This window comes from Melanerpes formicivorus, unplaced genomic scaffold, assembly GCF_026170545.1.
Source record: "Melanerpes formicivorus ecotype bairdi unplaced genomic scaffold, bMelFor1.0.p_v2 SCAF_15, whole genome shotgun sequence".
Taxonomy (NCBI): Eukaryota; Metazoa; Chordata; class Aves; order Piciformes; family Picidae; genus Melanerpes; species Melanerpes formicivorus.
The window spans coordinates 10740877-10762141 of record NW_027142367.1 but is presented as its reverse complement, the minus strand read 5'-3'; the positions used below and the strand labels follow the sequence as shown (position 1 = coordinate 10762141).

Below are 21265 nucleotides of genomic sequence, written 5' to 3'. Positions count from 1 at the left end.
TATTCCTTCCGTTTACCAACTTCCGTCCACCATATTCCCTTTCTTAAGGGGGCAACGTCAACCGGCCACAGTCCTGGTAGCTAAGGATGTTAAATTGGAGATTGAAGCTAGAATTGGGCTAGGGTATATCTTAGTGTAGTACCAAGTGCAAGACGTAACATTACTAGGGAGAGATAGTTCAGTTGGACATCAGGGTAGTTCTGGAAGAGGGGCAGATGACGGTCAGAAGAAAATAGAGGGGGGTTAGGTGTAGATAACTTGTTGATCTCGGGAGAAGGGGCAATTGGGGTTGGAAGGAGGATTGTGTCTCTTCAAGCCCCAAGGCAAGGATTGTTTGGATTGTGGATAGTCATTTTTTTACTGAAGAATTGGTGGGTGTGATGTATGGAGTAATAATTTGTGTCAATCAGGGTGCATAGGATCCAGGCCGTTCAGTGAGTTTTGCCTGGGTACAGGTCCTGGCTACAGGGTCCCAGAATTTCACTGTGGGTGGGGATTCCAGGATTCTGGATGGTAGTCAGGTGGTCTTCACAGCCCTGGAGAATTCAGGCTGTGAAGGGGCAACGTTGTTTCTAGGGGCTGTGGAGACTGGTTGTCCGTGGGGAGCGGGCGACCAGCGCTGCATCCCGGTGTCCGGCGCCCCGGTGGTGAGGGGCCCGGTTTCGGGGTTTTGGTATCCTGCGGTCGGTTCCTTAGGGGGGCCTTGAACCGTGGGGGCCCGCGTTGCGGTGGTGGAGGCGGGTTTGACGTCCTGGTTCCCGGTGTTCCGGCAGTGGGGGACCCGGGTTCAGGAGTTTTTCGTATCCTGCGGTCGGTTCCTTAGGGGGACTTGAACTGTGGGAGCCCGTGGCGCGGTCACGCTCGCGGGTCTGACGTCCCGGTTTCTAGCGGGGTACCTCGGTTTGAGGGACCTGCTTCGGGAAGGGTTTTTCTCCGTGGTTTCAGTTTTCCGCAGGAGGGCAGGGACCTGGGCTGCGGCGGGTGAGGGGTTTTTTTTGCGGTTTGACTTTGCAGGAGATCGGCACAGTGAGGGGGGGTCGGTCGTTCGCAGGGAGCGGGCTAGTGGCTCGGAGCTGGCGTTTCAACTGCCGCCGCTCGGTTTTGACCCCTGGGCACTGATTAGTGATCAGGAGAATGGGAGAAAAGCAAGTCATCAGAACTCCCTCCCATTCCCATCTCAGAGAGCGCGTTAGGAATCATATTAAAGTGTTTTAGTATGGAAGAAGCTGAATATGCTGCTGTTTGGATTAGGGCTTCACACCCTACCCCTGTTCCCATATTTAAGGACAAAGACAAGGAAAAGGCAGACAGGCTGGCATGAGACTATGGGAGAGGTAAAATCAGAGACAAGGAATTGAAGAAGCTGTGCCCAGAAATTTTTATAAAGCCTTTAGTGTGAGCATCAGAGGAAGCCTCCTATGGAGTGGATGGTAAGATTATAGAGAAGTTTGCAGATCTATTCTGGAATGGATCCCAGTTCTGCAGCTGGAGTGATACTTCTCAGGATGCAGTTTGTGGCAAAACAATGGGCAGATATTAGAAATTGGAAAAGATCGAGGATTGGCAAGACAGAGGTTTAGAGGAATTACTACGTGAAGCTCAGAAGGTGTTTCTAAGGAGGGATGAAGAGAAACAAGGCAAAAGCTAGAATGTTGATAACTGCTGTAAGGGTACTGCTGATTATGGATAGAGAGGGAAAAAAAAAGGTAAAATGCTTATATGATAAATTAGCCCTCAATAGTAATATTAAATGGAGTCCAGAAGATGATGAGTGATTGGATAAATAAAAAGAATGTTGATTGATGCTCTGTTTTAAATTTGCCTGACATGGACAAATCATTTGATCTTTTTGTACATCTGTATGGGGAGTTAACCCAAGCCTGGACTGGAAGTAAAAATCCTGTAGGGCATTGTTCCAAGTTACTAGATTTTCTAAGTAGGTGAGGGCAAATTTGCTTGTCAGCGGCCTTTATTAGAAGAGGAGGCCCAGAAAGCAGCTTTTTGTTTTGTTCTGGTCTCAGATCCCACCTTTGGGATTCCTGATGTATATGGGATTGAAGCTGGGGGTAAAGTGTTAATAACAACTGGGAAAGGAGAGTCACTAATTTCCCCTGGGAAGGATCTTTTCTTGGTTTTGTTAACAACAGATCCAGCTGTCCGTACTGCAGAACAAGGGTGGACACATGCTTCGTGAGTAAAAGGACCACTTCAGGAACACCTCTGATGTGAAGGCTCTGGAACTAGTGAGACAAACCCACCTTTTGAAACATCTGACATTGTGTGACATCCAATCTGCATTGCAAGAAAATACCAAGGATTTCATTCTGTGTATAAAAGATCCTGGGACTTGATGTCATTGGGGATGGGTAAAGTGTAATAGTAATGGTAAACTGGTTATTTAGAAGTGATGGTAAATTTTTCTGCTGCACTATAATGATGTGCTGAGAGTGTGTGTGGTTATAAATGTATGCTGTTGTGGTTATAATTTGAAGTGATTAGGACAGAGGATTCACCTCTGTTCTTTGTGTTAAAGTACCAAAAACTGTGTTCGACTAGTGGGACCACAGAGACTGCAATACAAAAAGGAATGGTGGGATCCATCCACTGAATGGACTGTGGTACCCCACAGTGGAGGACATAAAGATGGTGTCACCATGGAAACTGCCTGCCCCAGGACATCGCCATGGACACTCCAGACAAACACCCCTCACACCCCTGTGACATCACAATGGAGCCTGTGCCAGTGAGGTGCTAAAAGGGGGTGAGGGCTGGGGGGCAGCAGGCAGTTGGTAGCGGCAGCACAGTCTGCAGCCTTAGCTCCTGCCACCTCCCAGCGGTGTTGGGATCCTGTCTCTAGGACCCAGAGGAAACTGGGAACACGAGTTGTGGCCTGTTCTGGTCATTTGGCTTGCTGCGACTTCACCAGAGCCAGGACAATGGAAGTGGTTCTGCTGGTCGCTCTGCATGTTTTCTTCATCGTTGTGGTGAAGATGGGCCTGGAGGTAGGTGACCGATGACCAGGAGGGGGTGAGGGTGTGGGGGGCATGTTGCGGGGTGCTGGGAGCTGCTCCCATCTCACTCTGCTCTTTGGGGTCCTGCAGACGTGGCAGCAGAGGGGAAAGAGCAAGGAGAGGACAAGCAAGGCGAAGCTGAAGAGCCAGCTGGCTGCGAATGCCCCCAATGCCAAGCTCCCTGCCAATGGCCAACAGCCAAGAGCAGGGGTGCACCAGGGCCATGGTGGGGGCCACCAGCCGCCCATTCCTCCTCCTCCCTCGGCACCTGCTGCTGCGCCTGTGAGAAGAACCTCCCGGAAGGCCAAACGCACACGGTACAGGAGGTGAGTGCTGGGGAGAGAGCCCCATAATCTTCCCCAGATTCTCAACTCCCTTCCCTGCCCCTGTCCCCACTGCTTGAGGAAGGGCTGCTGCCAGCAGCTCCTCCCAAGTTGCCAGGATGTAACAAGCTCTGTTGTGGTTCCTCTCCTGCGCTTCAAGCCCGGCGTCACTAAGGAGGAAGAGCCTGGTCCCCCGTGACCACCCCCTGGCCTCCTTGTCCTCCTCCTACGAGACCTGTTATATAAGCCCAGCGACAATAAGGAGGAAGAGCCTGGTCCCCCGTGAGCACCCCCTGGCCTCAGAGTCCTCTGAGTCATCCCCAAGTTCAGACGAACTGGCTGAAGCTGCAAAGCTAGTGCGGCAGCAACCATTCAAGCCACAGTGCACTCTGGAGATGCTGGACCATGTCCTCAACCTCGCCCAAGCCATTGACACAAAAAAGGCATTGACTGTGCAGCTCCAAGAGCTGCTGCAGGTGTGCCTGAGCAAGTGGAAAGAGGCTGAGAGGAGGAGGATTGAGGCTCAGACAGGCTCCGGCAACACCGTCCTCCTGGCCAAGACGAAGGTGCTGTTTCGCAACCTGAGGGTGCTGCAGGAGGACTCAGAAAGACTAACCCGGTGCAGAGAGCATCAGCATGAGGTCTGTCAGCTGTGCAAGAAAGTAGGGCAATGGCTACAGAAGGCAAAGGCTTGCATTTCCACGTTCATGAGGAAAGGCTCCAGACACCATTTCCAAAGCCAGGCCTCCCAGACCGTTGAAGAACCAGTGAGGCAAGTGGATGAGACCGATAGCCACCTGGAGATGCTGCTGGACCAGCTCCTGGAGCTCACCGTAGCCATCCAGAAAACAAGGATGGAGACTAAGCAACTCATAAAGAAGCTGCAGGTGGGCCTGGCCAAGTGGCAAGAGGCTGAGAGGCTCCACAGCAATCTCATCCGGCTGACCGCGAAGCAGCAGCAGTTTCAGCATCTGAGGCAGCTGCTGCAGGAGGACTCAGCAAGCCCAGCTTGGTAGTGGGACTGTGCCTGGGAGGCCCAGCAGCAGCCAAGGCAAGCTTGGGCGGGGCCTACTTCACCTATATCAGTGCATGAGGAACTGCTGCAGCTGATGCCTTTTCTAACTCACTGGCATTGCCAAGACCTCCGGGGTGTTGCTCCCAGAAGAAGAACTGGTTCCCCTAGCAGCCAGGACACCTGGGACTGGGAACTTCCTGGGGCACCCTATCTTCATCGATGCAAACAGTGGGAGTGAGTGCTGCACCCTCAGCAAGTTTGCTGGCGACATGCACTTGAGTGGTACGGTCAAGAAGCCACTGGCAGCCTTAGCCCCTGCCGTCTCCCAGCGGTGTTGGGATCCTGTCTCTAGGACCCAGAGGAAACTGGGAACACAAGCTGTGGCCTATTCTGGTCATGTGATTTGCTGCGACTTCACCAGAGCCAGGACAATGGAACTGGTTCTGCTGGATGCTCTGCACGTTTTCCTCGTTGTGGTGGAGATGAGCCTACAGGTAGGTGACCGATGACCAGGAAGGGGGTGAGGGTGTGGAGGGGCATGTTGCATGGTGCTGGGAGCTGCTCCCATCTCACTCTGCTCTTTGGGGTCCTGCAGATGTGGCAGCAGAGGGGAAAGAGCAGAGGACAAGCAAGGAGAAGCTGAAGAGCCAGCCAGAGAATGCCCCCAGTGCTAAGCTCCCTGCCAATGGCCAACAGCCAAGAGCAGGGGTGCACCAGGGCCATGGTGGGGGCTGCCAGTCACCCATTCCTCCTCCTCCCTCGGCACCTGCTGCTGCGCCTGTGAGAAGAACCTCCCGGAAGGCCAAACGCACACGGTACAGGAGGTGAGTGCTGGGGAGAGAGCCCCATAATCTTCCCCAGATTCTCAACTCCCTTCCCTGCCCCTGTCCCCACTGCTTGAGGAAGGGCTGCTGCCAGCAGCTCCTCCCAAGTTGCCAGGATGTAACAAGCTCTGTTGTGGTTCCTCTCCTGCGCTTCAAGCCCGGCGTCAATAAGGAGGAAGAGCCTGGTCCCCCGTGACCACCCCCTGGCCTCCTTGTCCTCCTCCTACGAGACCTGTTATATAAGCCCAGCGACAATAAGGAGGAAGAGCCTGGTCCCCCATGACCACCCCCTGGCCTCAGAGTCCTCTGAGTCATCCCCAAGTTCAGACGAACTGGCTGAAGCTGCAAAGCTAGTGCGGCAGCAACCATTCAAGCCGCAGTGCACTCTGGAGATGCTGGACCATGTCCTCAACCTCGCCCAAGCCATTGACACAAAAAAGGCATTGACTGTGCAGCTCCAAGAGCTGCTGCAGGTGTGCCTGAGCAAGTGGAAAGAGGCTGAGAGGAGGAGGATTGAGGCTCAGACAGGCTCCGGCAACACCGTCCTCCTGGCCAAGACGAAGGTGCTGTTTCGCAACCTGAGGGTGCTGCAGGAGGACTCAGAAAGACTAACCCGGTGCAGAGAGCATCAGCATGAGGTCTGTCAGCTGTGCAAGAAAGTAGGGCAATGGCTACAGAAGGCAAAGGCTTGCATTTCCACGTTCATGAGGAAAGGCTCCAGACACCATTTCCAAAGCCAGGCCTCCCAGACCGTTGAAGAACCAGTGAGGCAAGTGGATGAGACCGATAGCCACCTGGAGATGCTGCTGGACCAGCTCCTGGAGCTCACCGTAGCCATCCAGAAAACAAGGATGGAGACTAAGCAACTCATAAAGAAGCTGCAGGTGGGCCTGGCCAAGTGGCAAGAGGCTGAGAGGCTCCACAGCAATCTCATCCGGCTGACCGCGAAGCAGCAGCAGTTTCAGCATCTGAGGCAGCTGCTGCAGGAGGACTCAGCAAGCCCAGCTTGGTAGTGGGACTGTGCCTGGGAGGCCCAGCAGCAGCCAAGGCAAGCTTGGGCGGGGCCTACTTCACCTATATCAGTGCATGAGGAACTGCTGCAGCTCATGCCTTTTCTAACTCACTGGCATTGCCAAGACCTCCGGGGTGTTGCTCCCAGAAGAAGAACTGGTTCCCCTAGCAGCCAGGACACCTGGGACTGGGAACTTCCTGGGGCACCCTATCTTCATCGATGCAAACAGTGGGAGTGAGTGCTGCACCCTCAGCAAGTTTGCTGGCGACATGCACTTGAGTGGTACGGTCAAGAAGCCACTGGCAGCCTTAGCCCCTGCCGTCTCCCAGCGGTGTTGGGATCCTGTCTCTAGGACCCAGAGGAAACTGGGAACACAAGCTGTGGCCTATTCTGGTCATGTGATTTGCTGCGACTTCACCAGAGCCAGGGCAATGGAACTGGTTCTGCTGGATGCATTGCACGTTTTCCTCGTTGTGGTGGAGATGAGCCTACAGGTAGGTGACCGATGACCAGGAAGGGGGTGAGGGTGTGGAGGGGCATGTTGCATGGTGCTGGGAGCTGCTCCCATCTCACTCTGCTCTTTGGGGTCCTGCAGACGTGGCAGCAGAGGGGAAAGAGCAGAGGACAAGCAAGGAGAAGCTGAAGAGCCAGCCAGAGAATGCCCCCAGTGCTAAGCTCCCTGCCAATGGCCAACAGCCAAGAGCAGGGGTGCACCAGGGCCATGGTGGGGGCTGCCAGTCACCCATTCCTCCTCCTCCCTCGGCACCTGCTGCTGCGCCTGTGAGAAGAACCTCCCGGAAGGCCAAACGCACACGGTACAGGAGGTGAGTGCTGGGGAGAGAGCCCCATAATCTTCCCCAGATTCTCAACTCCCTTCCCTGCCCCTGTCCCCACTGCTTGAGGAAGGGCTGCTGCCAGCAGCTCCTCCCAAGTTGCCAGGATGTAACAAGCTCTGTTGTGGTTCCTCTCCTGCGCATCAAGCTCGGCGTCAATATGGAGGACGAGCCTTTTCCCGCCTGACCACCCCCTGGCTTCCTTGTCCTCCTCCTATGAGTCCTGTTATATAAGCCCAGCGACAATAAGGAGGAAGAGCCTGGTCCCCCGTGAGCACCCCCTGGCCTCAGAGTCCTTTGAGTCATCCCCAAGTTCAGACGAACTGGCTGAAGCTGCAAAGCTAGTGCGGCAGCAACCATTCAAGCCGCAGTGCACTCTGGAGATGCTGGACCATGTCCTCAACCTCGCCCAAGCCATTGACACAAAAAAGGCATTGACTGTGCAGCTCCAAGAGCTGCTGCAGGCGTGCCTGAGCAAGTGGAAAGAGGCTGAGAGGAGGAGGATTGAGGCTCAGACAGGCTCCGGCAACACTGTCCTCCTGGCCAAGACGAAGGTGCTGTTTCGCAACCTGAGGGTGCTGCAGGAGGACTCAGAAAGACTAACCCGGTGCAGAGAGCATCAGCATGAGGTCTGTCAGCTGTGCAAGAAAGTAGGGCAATGGCTACAGAAGGCAAAGGCTTGCATTTCCACGTTCATGAGGAAAGGCTCCAGACGCCATTTCCAAAGCCAGGCCTCCCAGACCGTTGAAGAACCAGTGAGGCAAGTGGATGAGACCGATAGCCACCTGGAGATGCTGCTGGACCAGCTCCTGGAGCTCACCGTAGCCATCCAGAAAACAAGGATGGAGACTAAGCAACTCATAAAGAAGCTGCAGGTGGGCCTGGCCAAGTGGCAAGAGGCTGAGAGGCTCCACAGCAATCTCATCCGGCTGACCGCGAAGCAGCAGCAGTTTCAGCATCTGAGGCAGCTGCTGCAGGAGGACTCAGCAAGCCCAGCTTGGTAGTGGGACTGTGCCTGGGAGGCCCAGCAGCAGCCAAGGCAAGCTTGGGCGGGGCCTACTTCACCTATATCAGTGCATGAGGAACTGCTGCAGCTGATGCCTTTTCTAACTCACTGGCATTGCCAAGACCTCCGGGGTGTTGCTCCCAGAAGAAGAACTGGTTCCCCTAGCAGCCAGGACACCTGGGACTGGGAACTTCCTGGGGCACCCTATCTTCATCAATGATGCAAACAGTGGGAGTGAGTGCTGCACCCTCAGCAAGTTTGCTGGCGACATGCACTTGAGTGGTACGGTCAAGAAGCCACTGGCAGCCTTAGCCCCTGCCGTCTCCCAGCGGTGTTGGGATCCTGTCTCTAGGACCCAGAGGAAACTGGGAACACAAGCTGTGGCCTATTCTGGTCATGTGATTTGCTGCGACTTCACCAGAGCCAGGGCAATGGAACTGGTTCTGCTGGATGCTCTGCACGTTTTCCTCGTTGTGGTGGAGATGAGCCTACAGGTAGGTGACCGAGGACCAGGAAGGGGGTGAGGGTGTGGAGGGGCATGTTGCATGGTGCTGGGAGCTGCTCCCATCTCACTCTGCTCTTTGGGGTCCTGCAGATGTGGCAGCAGAGGGGAAAGAGCAGAGGACAAGCAAGGAGAAGCTGAAGAGCCAGCCAGAGAATGCCCCCAGTGCTAAGCTCCCTGCCAATGGCCAACAGCCAAGAGCAGGGGTGCACCAGGGCCATGGTGGGGGCTGCCAGTCACCCATTCCTCCTCCTCCCTCGGCACCTGCTGCTGCGCCTGTGAGAAGAACCTCCCGGAAGGCCAAACGCACACGGTACAGGAGGTGAGTGCTGGGGAGAGATCCCCATAATCTTCCCCAGATTCTCAACTCCCTTCCCTGCCCCTGTCCCCACTGCTTGAGGAAGGGCTGCTGCCAGCAGCTCCTCCCAAGTTGCCAGGATGTAACAAGCTCTGTTGTGGTTCCTCTCCTGCGCATCAAGCTCGGCGTCAATATGGAGGACGAGCCTTTTCCCGCCTGACCACCCCCTGGCTTCCTTGTCCTCCTCCTACGAGACCTGTTATATAAGCCCAGCGACAATAAGGAGGAAGAGCCTGGTCCCCCGTGAGCACCCCCTGGCCTCAGAGTCCTTTGAGTCATCCCCAAGTTCAGACGAACTGGCTGAAGCTGCAAAGCTAGTGCGGCAGCAACCATTCAAGCCGCAGTGCACTCTGGAGATGCTGGACCATGTCCTCAACCTCGCCCAAGCCATTGACACAAAAAAGGCATTGACTGTGCAGCTCCAAGAGCTGCTGCAGGCGTGCCTGAGCAAGTGGAAAGAGGCTGAGAGGAGGAGGATTGAGGCTCAGACAGGCTCCGGCAACACTGTCCTCCTGGCCAAGACGAACGTGCTGTTTCGCAACCTGAGGGTGCTGCAGGAGGACTCAGAAAGACTAACCCGGTGCAGAGAGCATCAGCATGAGGTCTGTCAGCTGTGCAAGAAAGTAGGGCAATGGCTACAGAAGGCAAAGGCTTGCATTTCCACGTTCATGAGGAAAGGCTCCAGACGCCATTTCCAAAGCCAGGCCTCCCAGACCGTTGAAGAACCAGTGAGGCAAGTGGATGAGACCGATAGCCACCTGGAGATGCTGCTGGACCAGCTCCTGGAGCTCACCGTAGCCATCCAGAAAACAAGGATGGAGACTAAGCAACTCATAAAGAAGCTGCAGGTGGGCCTGGCCAAGTGGCAAGAGGCTGAGAGGCTCCACAGCAATCTCATCCGGCTGACCGCGAAGCAGCAGCAGTTTCAGCATCTGAGGCAGCTGCTGCAGGAGGACTCAGCAAGCCCAGCTTGGTAGTGGGACTGTGCCTGGGAGGCCCAGCAGCAGCCAAGGCAAGCTTGGGCGGGGCCTGCTTCACCTATATCAGTGCATGAGGAACTGCTGCAGCTGATGCCCTTTTAACTCACTGGCATTGCCAAGCCCCCCGCTGTGTTGCTCCCAGAAGAAGAACTGGTTCCCCTAGCAGCCAGGACACCTGGGACTGGGAACTTCCTGGGGCACCCTATCTTCATCAATGATGCAAACAGTGGGAGTGAGTGCTGCACCCTCAGCAAGTTTGCTGGCGACATGCACTTGAGTGGTACGGTCAAGAATCCACTGGCAGCCTGTAATGGGTTGAGGCAAACCCCCTCCCCACCACGCGCAGAAATAACAACTCAGACAAACGGATTGCAAAGGTGATGGAAAGTTTAAATAGAACGGTGAGTGCGTGCAGAAAAAAAAACTAGAAATACAGTGACAAGAGAGAGAGAGACCCAAAAACAGACCCAGAGCAATCCCATCCCCACCTGGGGGTGCACCCAAACCCCCAGGGCTCCTCCTTCCCCCCCCCCCCCACTGCTAGGCTAGTCTCAGCTGGCCAGATCTGAGACTGCCCATCCCCCCGTGGCCTTGGGCCTAACCAGGCCCATGGCCAGGAGATCTCTACCCCAGTTACCGGGTGGCGAGGAGGAAGGAAAGAGGAAGTGCCAGACCCCGCCGTAAGACTTATAGTGGTGCAAGGGATCATGGTAGGAAATAACCTAATTTCCTGTGTCCACCCACTGGGCTGGACTTCTGGACACAGGAAACACCCCTGTAGCAGAGGGCACCCAGCCCAAACTACGACACAGCCTTAGCCCCTGCCACCTCCCAGCGGTGCTGGGATCATCCTGTCTCTACGACCCAGAGGAAACTGGGAACACAAGCTGTGGCCTGTTCTGGTCATTTGGTTTGCTGCAACTTCACCAGAGCCAGGACAATGGAACTGGTTCTGCTGGATGCTCTGCATGTTTTCCTCGTTGTGGTGGAGATGAGCCTGGAGGTAGGTGACCGATGACCAGGAAGGGGGTGAGGGTGTGGGGGGCATGTTGCATGGTGCTGGGAGCTGTTTCCATCTCACTCTGCTCTTTGGGGTCCTGCAGACGTGGCAGCAGAGGGGAAAGAGCAGAGGACAAGCAAGGAGAAGCTGAAGAGCCAGCTGGCTGAGAATGCCCCCAGTGCCAAGCTCCCTGCCAATGGCCAACAGCCAAGAGCAGGGGTGCACCAGGGCCATGGTGGGGGCCGCCAGCCGCCCATTCCTCCTCCTCCCTCAGCACCTTCTGCTGCGCCTGTGAGAAGAACCTCCCGGAAGGCCAAACGCACACGGTACAAGAGGTGAGTGCTGGGGAGAGATCCCCATAATCTTCCCCAGATTCTCAACTCCCTTCCCTGCCCCTGTCCCCACTGCTTGAGGAAGGGCTGCTGCCAGCAGCTCCTCCCAAGTTGCCAGGATGTAACAAGCTCTGTTGTGGTTCCTCTCCTGCGGTTCAAGCCCAGCGACACTAAGGAGGAAGAGCCTGGTCCCCCGTGACCACCCCCTGGCCTCCTCGTCCTCCTCCTACGAGTCCTGTTATATAAGCCCAGCAACAATAAGGAGGAAGAGCCTGGTCCCCTGTGACCACCCCCTGGCCTCAGAGTCCTCTGAGTTATCCCCAAGTTCAGACGATGTAGCTGAAGCTGTGGAGCTAGTGGGGCAGCAACCATTCAAGCCACAGTGCACTCGAGGTGAGGAGAAAGTTCTTCACCAAGAGAGTCATTCGTCATTGGAATGTGCTGCCCAGAGAGGTGGTTGAGTCGCCGTCCCTGGAGGTGTTCAAGGGGGGATTGGACGTAGCACTTGGTGCCATGGTCTAGTCATGGGGTCTGTGTTGATAGGTTGGACTCAATGATCCTCAAGGTCCTTTCCAACCTATACTGTGATACTGTGATACTGTGACCCAGCCACCTGGGCAGAAGATGGATCCTGGGGTTACCGCACTCCCATCTATATGCTTAACAGAATTATAAGATTGCAAGTTGTAGTAGAAATAGTAGTTAACAAAACAGGTGATGCTTTGAGCTTATTAGCCAAACAGGATAGATACCAAGAGACAGACTGCAATATATCAAAACCTATTGGCTTTAGATTATTTATTAGCTCAAGAAGGTGGAGTATGTGGCAAATTTAACCTTAGAAATTGTTGTTTGGAAATAGACAGTGAAGGAAATGTTGTGCATGACTTAGTGAAAGAGATAAAGAAGGTGGCACGTGTTCCCACACAGACACGGAATGGACTAAATCTTAACAGATTTTGGGAAACCACCTTTGGAGGACAATGGTGGAAACAATTAGGAATAGTGGTAGGGGGATTGTGTTTGGGATTGCTAATAACTCCTTGTATGATTCCTTGTCTCACAAGATTGATTCAAACTGTGATCCAGGGAATGCAATTTACTGCTACCCAGGAGAATATAATAGAGATAAGAGACAACCCCTCATGGCTTTAAAAATACACAACCAAAAGCCAGAGCCAGTTGACTTACAAGTTAGTTTTAGCCAAATTTGAGGCTAAGACACAAATCAATGGTATTCAAAAGAAGATGAGGGATTGTGATGAATGGAGTGATAATTCATGTCAATTAGATGATTTTGATTAAAGCAAAAGCAGGAGCATGAATGATGAAACAAGGGATCAGACACTGGGAACTGACATATGTAACTAGAGTGAGATTCTTTTTGGGCTTTATTATAATCAGTTGTTTATGATTAATCTGACTTGCTTTAGTATAGAGTAAGATTTGAGGTTTTATTATAACCTGTTGCTTATTAATTGTATTTGTTTTAATATATGTATACTAAGGCCCTAGTGAAATGTTGGGAACTAACAGCTAACAGTTGAAATATTATAAAACAGTAAGTTGTTCAAGGATGAGAAAGGAAGAGAGATTGCTACAGAAGACGTGAACACAAGAGACAAGTGTGAGAATCATAAGAACCTATGTGAAAACCCATCCCTGGGAAGGACGTTGATTGTAACAACAGAGCTAAAAAGATAACAATCACAAGGACTCAGCACACAACCCACCAGCTGTGCTGACCAGAAGATTTCGTCATTGAAAGACCACCAGAAGGACAAACTAATTTAAATAACCCCAATCTACTTTAATTGGCTCTGTCATTAAGAACACTTTTTAAGGAAAAATAATGCTGGGTGCCTTTTAGCCTTGTTACCATAAGTTATTCTTAAACTCCATTGATGATTAAACTAAAATTCCAGATTTCCTGGCACATGAGCAATTTCTTTCAGGGAGAAGGGAATTTTCTTTGCCAAGCGGAAAATTTTCATTCCCAAGTTTGCTAAACAAAATTGGCATCGACGTTGCTGTAATTACTAGAGTCAGGCTTCTGATTCTTAATATTATCAACCTGCTGACCGATTTATTTCTTCTCACAAAACAAACAAACAAACAAACAAACCCAAAAAAACCCAAACCAACCCAAAACCCCAACCCACCAAAACACAAACCCCTTCTCAGAATAAAACCATATATCTTCCTTCTATTTTCTGATTCTGAAAACTACCCGGTGCTGATCTGTGACCATAAGGAAAGTGAACTTGTTGAGGGTGACGTGAAGCACCGCAATGGGGAGTTAACTGTGATACAGTGGTTTGGGCAATTTCATTGCAGCTGCTTGGCACTAGACAAAATGACAAATGGGTCTTCTGTTACAAAATAGAATGGATTCCCTTTTTGTCCTGTCACAAATTGTCAAACTTCATCAATGAGAAGAAAGATGTGGTGCATGCTTACATAAAGGGTAATACATGTTTAGAATGGCAAAATGTTGCATGTTGCCACAGGGGGACTTTGTGACAGGTGCTGTGTAATGCTTTCCAAATGAGCAGGTACGGCAACGTAACATGGCTTCTGTATCTTCAGAGCAGTTTTCTATGGTTTGCAAAAAATTACTACATTTTTATGCATAGGTACAGCTCGGTGTCTGTGCTTCAGGATAATATTTCAGCCATATTTACTTGCTTCATCTTCCTGGAGTTTGCAGCAGCTCGTTGCTGCATGTTTAACCTTACAATGATGCTTTTTAAAGTATAGCTTAAAGCTTAGTTATCTAAACGTGTTCATGAAGTCAGACCACCTATGTCAGGTATTTGTCAGACAGGGCTAGCTGTATTGGGGACTTCACCCAGGCAAATGTAGCTGCACAGGGCTGAGAAAGGGCGGGCCCTAGTAAATCCTGTGAAAGCCACCAGTAACTGCGCTAAAAGGAACGGGATTAAAAAGTAGCGAGCTCAGGATCTGCTAAGGATAAAGGATCTGTGCTTGGGTCTTGGGGTGAGAGGACTCTCACTGCTCCCTCCCTTCAGAGTCCTCTGGTGGAGAAAGAGCAGCAGGACCTACATTTCCTTTCGAAACTACAAAACTGAATTTACTCTTTTGAACCCTTCACTCCGTGCCCGAAATAGGTCCAACGTTGTGTGCTCAGGAGGGCTGTCAAAGCGAAGACAGGCCGTGTTCAGACAGCTCAACTACTGACACTCCACTGGCCTTTTTAATCCCCTGGTTCCTCTATTTCCCTCACCTTTCTTCCTCCTCAAATCACCCAAACCCCTCCTTTCTCCCCTGCTTGGCTTCTTCCCTAAACAAGGCACAGCTTCATGCCTCAGACTGGCAGCTTTGGATTCTTCCTCACCAGATGTTTTTGACTCTGTCTCTGGGAAAGTGCCAGCTGTCCGAGACAGCCCTGCAAGAAGGTCTCCCCTCAGTCTGCTTTTCCCTAAGCTCGACCACCCCGGTTGCTTCAGCCCTCCCCGCCTGAAGGATTCTCTCCCTCCCCGGCAGCAGCGGGGCTGTGGCAGGGGGCCGAGCTTCCCTCAGGCGTTTCTGCGCAGGGGCTGTGGAGACGGCCGCGAGCCGCCCGCCACCGGCAACGACCGCAGCCTTGAGAGCCGCGCGGCTCCCCCCGCACCTTCGCGCGCCCGGCGCCGGCCCGGAGCTGCGTGAGGGAACACATGGGTCTCTTCTCCCAGGCAGCCAGTACCAGAACAAGAGGACACAGTCTCAGGCTGCGCCAGGGGAGGTTTAGGCTGGATGTTAGGAAGAAGTTCTATACAGAGAGAGTGATTGCCCATTGGAATGGGCTGCCTGGGGAGGTGGTGGAGTCGTCGTCATTGGAGGTGTTCAAGAGGAGACTTGATGGGGTGCTTGGTGCCATGGGTTAGCTGTTTAGGTGGGTTGGATTGGTTGAAGGGTTGGACGCGATGATCTTGAAGGTCTCTTCCAACCTATTCTATTCTATTCTATTCTATTCTATTCTATTCTATTCTATTCTATTCTATTCTCTTCTCTTCTATTCTATTCTATTCTATTCTATTCCCATCCCAGAGAGCGCGTTAGGGATCATATTACAGTATTGGGATGATGACGAGTTGAGAACAGGAAAATCACATTAAAAAATGGTTTATCTTTTGATGCTTGGATTTGCCAAGCTTTGAACCGTCATGTGAATTCTAAAAAGTGTTTTAGTAGGGAAGAAGCTGAATATGCTGCTGTTTGGATTGGGGCTTCACGCCCTACCCCTGTTCCCATATTTACATTAACAACTGAGAATAAGGACAAAGACAAGGAAAAGGCAGACAGTCTGGCATGAGAATATGGGAGAGGTAAAATCAGAGGTGGGGGGGGGGGCACCAGGAAATCAGAAGTGGCCTAATCAAGATCCTCAGTGGGACTATCAACAGCTTCAAGGGAGACAGAACATGGGAGGTAATACAAGGAATTAAAGAAGCCTCCTACGGAGTGGATGGTAAGATTAAAGAGAAGTTTGTAGATCTATTCTGGAATGGATCCCAGTTCTGCAGCTGGAGTGATACTTCTCAGGATGCAGTTTGTGGCAAAACCATGGGCAGATATTAGAAATTGGAAAAGATCGAGGATTGGCAAGACAGAGGTTTAGAGGAATTACTACGTGAAGCTCAGAAGGTGTTTGTTAAGGAAGGGATGAAGAGAAACAGAAGGCAAAAGCTAGAACGTTGGTAAGTGCTGTAAGGGTTATGTTGATTATGGATAGAGAGGGAAAAAAAGAAAGGTAAAATGCTTATATGATAAATTAGCCCTCAATAGTAATATTAAAGGGAGTCCAGAAGATGATGAGTGATTGGATAAACAAAAAGAAGTAAAAATTCTGTAGGGCTTTGTTCCAAGTTACTAGATTCTGTAGGTAGGTGAGGGCCAATTTGCTTATCAGTGGCCCTTATTAATTAGTAGAGGAGGCCCAGAAAGCAACTTTTTATTTTGTTCTGGTCTTCAGATCCCACCTTTGGGATTCCCGATATATAAAATTAAAGCTGGGGGTAAAGTGTTAATAACAACTGGGAAAGGAGAGTCACTAATTTCCCCTGGGAAGGATCTTTTCTTGGTTTTGTTAACAACAGATCCAGCTGTCCGTACTGCAGAACAAGGGTGGACACATGCTTCGTGAGTAAAAGGACCACTTCAGGAACACCTCTGATCTGAAGGCTCTGGAGCTAAACCCACCTTTTGAAACATCTGACATTGTGTGACATCAAATCTGCATTGCAAGAAGATATCAAGGATTTAATTTTGTGTGACTTGATGTCATTGGGGATGGGTAAAGTGTAAATGTTGTAAGAAATTTTATTTGTTAGAATCGAGGAGTATTTTATCCTGGCTGAACTGGAAGAAGTCCAAAACATCTAAGACCATGTCCCCAGGTGTGGATAAATTCTCCTCCAACATTAGTAATGGTAAACAGGTTTAATTAGCAATTAGGCCTACTAAAACTTAGAAAAGTGATGGTAAATTTTTCTGCTGCACAATAATAATGTGCTGAGAGTGTGTGTGGTTATAAATGTATGCTGTTGTAGTTTTGTAATTAGGTTTCCTGTGGGTTCAGAAACTTTAACTTCTTGATTATGAAAAGTAAATTGGCTTGTTGGAACAATTGTAACATTGATCTATGTGGCTAAAATTTGAAGTGATTAGAACAAAGGATTAATCTATGTTCTTTGTGTTAATGTACCAAAAACTGTGTTTAGCTAGCGGGACCACAGAGACTGCAATACAGACAGCCAACATGCAACCAGAGTTAAAGGACTGGTGGCTCCACCCACTGAATGGACTGTGGTACCCCAAACGGAAGACATAAAGATGGTCATGAGTTCCAGTATCAGAATAGGAGTGGTAATGGTCCTTGCCTGAAAACATCACAAACTAGAAACAGGTTGGGGTTCGAAATTGGTACAACCTCCCTGAACAAGGGAAGGAGACATGGTCCAAGCAGAGCATTGGTGGGGATTGTAGGAGGCAAGACAGGGTAGACCTCTGTAATTGCCACGAAGAAGATCTAGAACCGTGGCTGTGGGCAGCAACCCCATAGGCCATGTGAGTGGAGTTCGGACTCCTAATTCCCAGGATTAACCACTCAGAGGGAGAAAGTTGTCACCCAGACATTGGAATATACCATAGCCACTCACTGTGTATGGTGCCTATTAAAGTAAAAGAGGAAATATTTTCAGGCAAGGAACATCAGTTGTTATCCCGTTCCATTTACTGGGAAGTTTAAATTGGAATCCTTTTGCTTGTTGTAAAATTGTAGCCAAGTTAGGTTACTATGGCTCAAGCCAAATGTAGTAGAAAGAAGGGGAGGGATTGTGAGAAGTTGTTTTTAATATTTGGCTTTCGCAAGGGGAATTACTGGGGACCATGGGGTTCGATCATTGGGCTGATTGGTTGGTTATGGTCTGTATTGTGTAGGGTATTGGGAGGTGAGGCGCTAACATGTCTAGAGACTGGCCAGGTCAAAAGTGCAGATTTTGTCTCAGTCCTGATGGAGAGGGGTGGGAGTGTGCTGGGGAATATATGACTATGTAGGTTTGAATATACGAATATGTATGTTTGCTGTCTCTATCAGTTCCACTCGTGTTGTTAGGGTGCGCCTCTAGCAAACTCGCTATGCGCCCAGCACTGTGTTGCCTTTGCTTTGTAATAAACTGGTTATAAATTTCAGCAGTGAGTTCGTTTATGACACTGGAAAGATGCAGCTCCCATTTTCTAGCTGGGCAGGCAGTGCCCCCTCTGGTGGGTGACAATGTGGGGTAGGCCAAGCCTCCTCCCTAACATCCTTGGGCATCCTGCTCCCTGCCTTCTGAAGAGCCCCCAGGGTGCCCAGGCCTGCAAAACGTGGGCACCATCAGCTGCCACCCCTCATTTCCAGAGGGACTCCCCAGTGCCTCCCCTGTACTGGCCAGGGAAGGGCCTTGGAGGACACCATGTGTCACCATGGAAACTGCCTACCCCAGGACATCGCCATGGACACTCCAGACAAACACCCGTCACACCCCTGTGACATCACAATGGAGCCTGTGCCAGTGAGGTGCTAAAAGGGGGTGGGGGCTGGGGGGCAGCAGGCAGTCGGTAGCGGCAGCGCAGTCTGCAGCCTTAGCTCCTGCCACCTCCCAGCGGTGTTGGGATCCTGTCTCTAGGACCCAGAGGAAACTGGGAACACGAGTTGTGGCCTGTTCTGGTCATTTGGTTTGCTGCGACTTCACCAGAGCCAGGACAATGGAAGTGGTTCTGCTGGTCGCTCTGCATGTTTTCTTCATCGTTGTGGTGAAGATGGGCCTGGAGGTAGGTGACCGATGACCAGGAGGGGGTGCGGGTGTGGGGGGCATGTTGCGGGGTGCTGGGAGCTGCTCCCATCTCACTCTGCTCTTTGGGGTCCTGCAGACATGGCAGCAGATGGGAAAGAGCAAGGAGAGGACAAGCAAGGCGAAGCTGAAGAGCCAGCTGGCTGCGAATGCCCCCAATGCCAAGCTCCCTGCCAATGGCCAACAGCCAAGAGCAGGGGTGCACCAGGGCCATGGTGGGGGCCGCCAGCCGCCCATTCCTCCTCATCCCTCGGCACCTTCTGCTGCGCCTGTGAGAAGAACCTCCCGGAAGGCCAAACGCACACGGTACAGGAGGTGAGTGCTGGGGAGAGATCCCCATAATCTTCCCCAGATTCTCAACTCCCTTCCCTGCCCCTGTCCCCACTGCTTGAGGAAGGGCTGCTGCCAGCAGCTCCTCCCAAGTTGCCAGGATGTAACAAGCTCTGTTGTGGTTCCTCTCCTGCGCTTCAAGCCCGGCGTCAATAAGGAGGAAGAGCCTGGTCCCCCGTGACCACCCTCTGGCCTCCTTGTCCTCCTCCTATGAGACCTGTTATATAAGCCCAGCGACAATAAGGAGGAAGAGCCTGGTCCCCCATGACCACCCCCTGGCCTCAGAGTCCTCTGAGTCATCCCCAAGTTCAGACGAACTGGCTGAAGCTGCAAAGCTAGTGCGGCAGCAACCATTCAAGCCGCAGTGCACTCTGGAGATGCTGGACCATGTCCTCAACCTCGCCCAAGCCATTGACACAAAAAAGGCATTGACTGTGCAGCTCCAAGAGCTGCTGCAGGTGTGCCTGAGCAAGTGGAAAGAGGCTGAGAGGAGGAGGATTGAGGCTCAGACAGGCTCCGGCAACACCGTCCTCCTGGCCAAGACGAATGTGCTGTTTCGCAACCTGAGGGTGCTGCAGGAGGACTCAGAAAGACTAACCCGGTGCAGAGAGCATCAGCATGAGGTCTGTCAGCTGTGCAAGAAAGTAGGGCAATGGCTACAGAAGGCAAAGACTTGCATTTCTACGTTCATGAGGAAAGGCTCCAGACACCATTTCCAAAGCCAGGCCTCCCAGACCGTTGAAGAACCAGTGAGGCAAGTGGATGAGACCGATAGCCACCTGGAGATGCTGCTGGACCAGCTCCTGGAGCTCACCGTAGCCATCCAGAAAACAAGGATGGAGACTAAGCAACTCATAAAGAAGCTGCAGGTGGGCCTGGCCAAGTGGCAAGAGGCTGAGAGGCTCCACAGCAATCTCATCCGGCTGACCGCGAAGCAGCAGCAGTTTCAGCATCTGAGGCAGCTGCTGCAGGAGGACTCAGCAAGCCCAGCTTGGTAGTGGGACTGTGCCTGGGAGGCCCAGCAGCAGCCAAGGCAAGCTTGGGCTGGGCCTACTTCACCTATATCAGTGCATGAGGAACTGCTGCAGCTGATGCCTTTTCTAACTCACTGGCATTGCCAAGACCTCCGGGGTGTTGCTCCCAGAAGAAGAACTGGTTCCCCTAGCAGCCAGGACACCTGGGACTGGGAACTTCCTGGGGCACCCTATCTTCATCAATGATGCAAACAGTGGGAGTGAGTGCTGCACCCTCAGCAAGTTTGCTGGCGACATGCACTTGAGTGGTACGGTCAAGAAGCCACTGGCAGCCTTAGCCCCTGCCGTCTCCCAGCGGTGTTGGGATCCTGTCTCTAGGACCCAGAGGAAACTGGGAACACAAGCTGTGGCCTATTCTGGTCATGTGATTTGCTGCGACTTCACCAGAGCCAGGACAATGGAACTGGTTCTGCTGGATGCTCTGCACGTTTTCCTCGTTGTGGTGGAGATGAGCCTACAGGTAGGTGACCGAGGACCAGGAAGGGGGTGAGGGTGTGGAGGGGCATGTTGCATGGTGCTGGGAGCTGCTCCCATCTCACTCTGCTCTTTGGGGTCCTGCAGACGTGGCAGCAGAGGGGAAAGAGCAGAGGACAAGCAAAGAGAAGCTGAAGAGCCAGCCAGAGAATGCCCCCAGTGCTAAGCTCCCTGCCAATGGCCAACAGCCAAGAGCAGGGGTGCACCAGGGCCATGGTGGGGGCTGCCAGCCGCCCATTCCTCCTCCTCCCTCGGCACCTTCTGCTGCGCCTGTGAGAAGAACCTCCCGGAAGGCCAAACGCACACGGTACAGGAGGTGAGTGCTGGGGAGAGATCCCCATAATCTTCCCCAGATTCTCAACTCCCTTCCCTGCCCCTGTCCCCACTGCTTGAGGAAGGGCTGCTGCCAGCAGGTCCTCCCAAGTTGCCAGGATGTAACAAGCTCTGTTGTGGTTCCTCTCCTGCGCTTCAAGCTCGGCGTCAATATGGAGGACGAGCCTTTTCCCACCTGACCACCCCCTGGCTTCCTTGTCCTCCTCCTATGAGTCCTGTTATATAAGCCCAGCGACAATAAGGAGGAAGAGCCTGGTCCCCCGTGAGCACCCCCTGGCCTCAGAGTCCTCTGTGTCATCCCCAAGTTCAGACGATCTGGCTGAAGCTGCAAAGCTAGTGCGGCAGCAACCATTCAAGCCACAGTGCACTCTGGAGATGCTGGACCATGCCCTCAACCTCGCCCAAGCCGTTGACACAAAAAAGACATTGACTGTGCAGCTCCAAGAGCTGCTGCAGGTGTGCCTGAGCAAGTGGAAAGAGGCTGAGAGGAGGAGGATTGAGGCTAAGACAGGCTCCGGCAACACCTTCCTCCTGGCCAAGACGAAGCTGCTGTTTCAAAACCAG

At 52.2% G+C, this 21265-nt stretch overlaps 1 protein-coding gene and 1 long non-coding RNA gene across 2 annotated transcripts in view; one reads left to right on the top strand and one right to left on the bottom strand.

The window, feature by feature from the left end:
- The window catches only part of LOC137445683 (uncharacterized), a 71708-nt gene that overhangs the window by 39183 nt on the left and 11260 nt on the right, over positions 1-21265 (bottom strand). The gene's annotated exons all lie outside the window — the stretch shown is intronic.
- Positions 2937-15928, top strand: LOC137445768 (uncharacterized). Its single transcript, XM_068147760.1, has 12 exons — positions 2937-3002; positions 3102-3337; positions 3495-4843; positions 4945-5173; positions 5331-6679; positions 6781-7009; positions 7167-8518; positions 8620-8848; positions 9006-10265; positions 10631-10867; positions 10968-11199; positions 11357-15928. Exons 1-3 carry the CDS (start codon positions 2937-2939, stop codon positions 4348-4350), a joined length of 1158 nt encoding a protein of 385 aa, XP_068003861.1. The 3' UTR covers positions 4351-4843; positions 4945-5173; positions 5331-6679; positions 6781-7009; positions 7167-8518; positions 8620-8848; positions 9006-10265; positions 10631-10867; positions 10968-11199; positions 11357-15928.